Source organism: Pempheris klunzingeri, chromosome 17 (assembly GCF_042242105.1).
Source record: "Pempheris klunzingeri isolate RE-2024b chromosome 17, fPemKlu1.hap1, whole genome shotgun sequence".
Classification (NCBI taxonomy): domain Eukaryota; kingdom Metazoa; phylum Chordata; class Actinopteri; order Acropomatiformes; family Pempheridae; genus Pempheris; species Pempheris klunzingeri.
In genome coordinates this window covers 592,744-595,243 of record NC_092028.1, presented here as the reverse complement: position 1 = coordinate 595,243, position 2,500 = coordinate 592,744, and the positions used below count along the sequence as shown (strand labels likewise).

The window sequence follows — 2,500 nt, the reverse complement described above, 5'->3', positions numbered from 1 at the left end:
ACTGTGTGTGTTACTGTGTGTGTGTGTGTGTGTGTGTGTTACTGTGTGTTACTGTGTGTTACTGTGTGTTACTGTGTGTGTGTGTGTGTGTACCGCTGCAGCAGGTGCCGTTGCACGGTTTTGTCTCCAGTTGTTTCTCAGCATTGTCACACTCTTGGCCGATGCCGAAACACGTCCTGCTTCTCTGCGTCACGCCTCCTCCACACAGGACGGTACACTGTGACCATGACGACCAGGGAGCCCACAGCGGGGGCCTGACAACACACACACACACACACACACACACAGAATCAGGTCCCAGCCAATGTGCAGGTTAACACACCTGCACTGTGGGAAGTCAGTGCTCATAAGGGTTGTGTATGGTGTGTGTGTGTGTGTGTGTGTGTGTGTGTGTGTGGTGTGGGGTGTGTGTGTGTGTGTGTGTGTGTGTGTGGTGTGGGGTGTGTGTGTGTGTGTGTGTGTGTGTGTGTGTGGTGTGTGTGTGTGTGTGTGTGTGTGTGTGTGTGTGTGTGTGTGTGTGGTGTGGGGTGTGTGTGTGTGTGTGTGTGTGTGTGTGTGTGTGTGTGTGTGGTGTGGGGTGTGTGTGTGTGTGTGTGTGTGTGTGTGTGTGTGGTGTGTGTGTGTGTGTGTGTGTGTGTGTGGTGTGGGGTGTGTGTGTGTGTGTGTGTGTGTGGGGTGTGTGTGTGTGTGTGTGTGTGTGTGTGTGTGTGGTGTGGGGTGTGTGTGTGTGTGTATGGTGTGTGTGTGTGTGTGTGTGTGTGTGTGTGTGTGTGTGTGTGTGTGGTGTGGGGTGTGTGTGTGTGTGTGGTGTGTGTGTGTGTGTGTGTGTGTGTGTGTGTGTGTGTGGTGTGGGGTGTGTGTGTGTGTGTGTGTGTGTGTGGTGTGTGTGTGTGTGTGTGTGTGTGTGTGGTGTGGGGTGTGTGTGTGTGTGTGTGTGTGTGTGTGGTGTGGGGTGTGTGTGTGTGTGTGTGTGTGTGTGTGTGTGTGGTGTGGGGTGTGTGTGTGTGTGTATGGTGTGTGTGTGTGTGTGTGTGTGTGTGTGTGGTGTGGGGTGTGTGTGTGTGTGTATGGTGTGTGTGTGTGTGTGTGTATGATGTGTGTGTGTGGTGTGTGTGTGTGTGTGTGGTGTGTGTGTGTGTGTGTGTATGGTGTGTGTGTGTGTGTGTGTGTGTGTGTGTCTGTGTGTGTGTGTGTGTGTGTGTGTGTGTGTGTGTGGTGTGGGGTGTGTGTGTGTGTGTATGGTGTGTGTGTGTGTGTGTATGATGTGTGTGTGTGTGGTGTGTGTGTGTGTGGTGTGTGTGTGTGTGTGTATGGTGTGTGTGTGTGTGTGTGTGTGTGTGTGGTGTGGGGTGTGTGTGTGTGTGTATGGTGTGTGTGTGTGTGTGTATGATGTGTGTGTGTGTGTGTGTGGTGTGTGTGTGTGTGTGTGTGGTGTGTGTGTGTGTGTATGGTGTGTGTGTGTGTGTGTGTGTGTGTGGTGTGGTGTGTGTGTGTGTGTGTGTGTGTGTGTGTGTGTCTCTGTGTGTGTGTGTGTGTGTGTGTGTGTGTGGTGTGGGGTGTGTGTGTGTGTGTATGGTGTGTGTGTGTGTGTGTATGATGTGTGTGTGTGTGTGGTGTGTGTGTGTGTGTGTATGGTGTGTGTGTGTGTGTGTGTGTGTGGTGTGGGGTGTGTGTGTGTGTGTGTATGGTGTGTGTGTGTGTGTGTATGATGTGTGTGTGTGTGTGTGTGGTGTGTGTGTGTGTGTGTATGGTGTGTGTGTGTGTGTGTGTGTGTGTGTGTGTGTGTGTGTCTGTGTGTGTGTGTGTGTATGGTGTGTGTGTGTATGGTGTGTGTGTGTGTGTGTGTGTGTGTGTGGTGTGGTGTGTGTGTGTATGGTGTGTGTGTGTGTGTGTGTGTGTGTCTCTGTGTGTGTGTGTGTGTGTGTGTGTGTGTGTGTGTGTGTGGTGTGGGGTGTGTGTGTGTGTGTATGGTGTGTGTGTGTGTGTGTGTATGATGTGTGTGTGTGTGTGGTGTGTGTGTGTGTGTGTGTGTGTGTGGTGTGTGTGTGTGTGTGTATGGTGTGTGTGTGTGTGTGTGTGTGTGTGGTGTGGGGTGTGTGTGTGTGTGTGTATGGTGTGTGTGTGTGTGTGTATGATGTGTGTGTGTGTGTGTGTGGTGTGTGTGTGGTGTGTGTGTGTGTGTGTGTGTGTGTGTGTGTGTGTGTGTCTGTGTGTGTGTGTGTGTATGGTGTGTGTGTGTATGGTGTGTGTGTGTGTGTGTGTGTGTGTGTGTGGTGTGGGGTGTGTGTGTGTGTGTGTGTGTGTGTGTGTGTGTCTCTGTGTGTGTGTGTGTGTGTGTGTGTGTGTGTGTGTGGTGTGGGGTGTGTGTGTGTGTGTATGGTGTGTGTGTGTGTGTCTGTGTGTGTGTGTGTGTATGGTGTGTGTGTGTATGGTGTGTGTGTGTGTGTGTGTGTGTGTGTGTGGTGTGGTGTGTGTGTGTATGGTGTGTGTGTGTGTGTGT

At 51.6% G+C, this 2,500-nt stretch overlaps 1 protein-coding gene across 1 annotated transcript in view; it reads right to left on the bottom strand.

Annotated features, from left to right (window-relative positions):
• Positions 1-2,500, bottom strand: part of LOC139217264 (properdin-like) — a 14,007-nt gene that overhangs the window by 9,373 nt on the left and 2,134 nt on the right. The window contains exon 3 of the mRNA XM_070848584.1: positions 94-254. Within this exon, the coding sequence (XP_070704685.1) occupies positions 94-254 (161 nt within the window). The remainder of the gene's footprint in view (positions 1-93; positions 255-2,500) is intronic.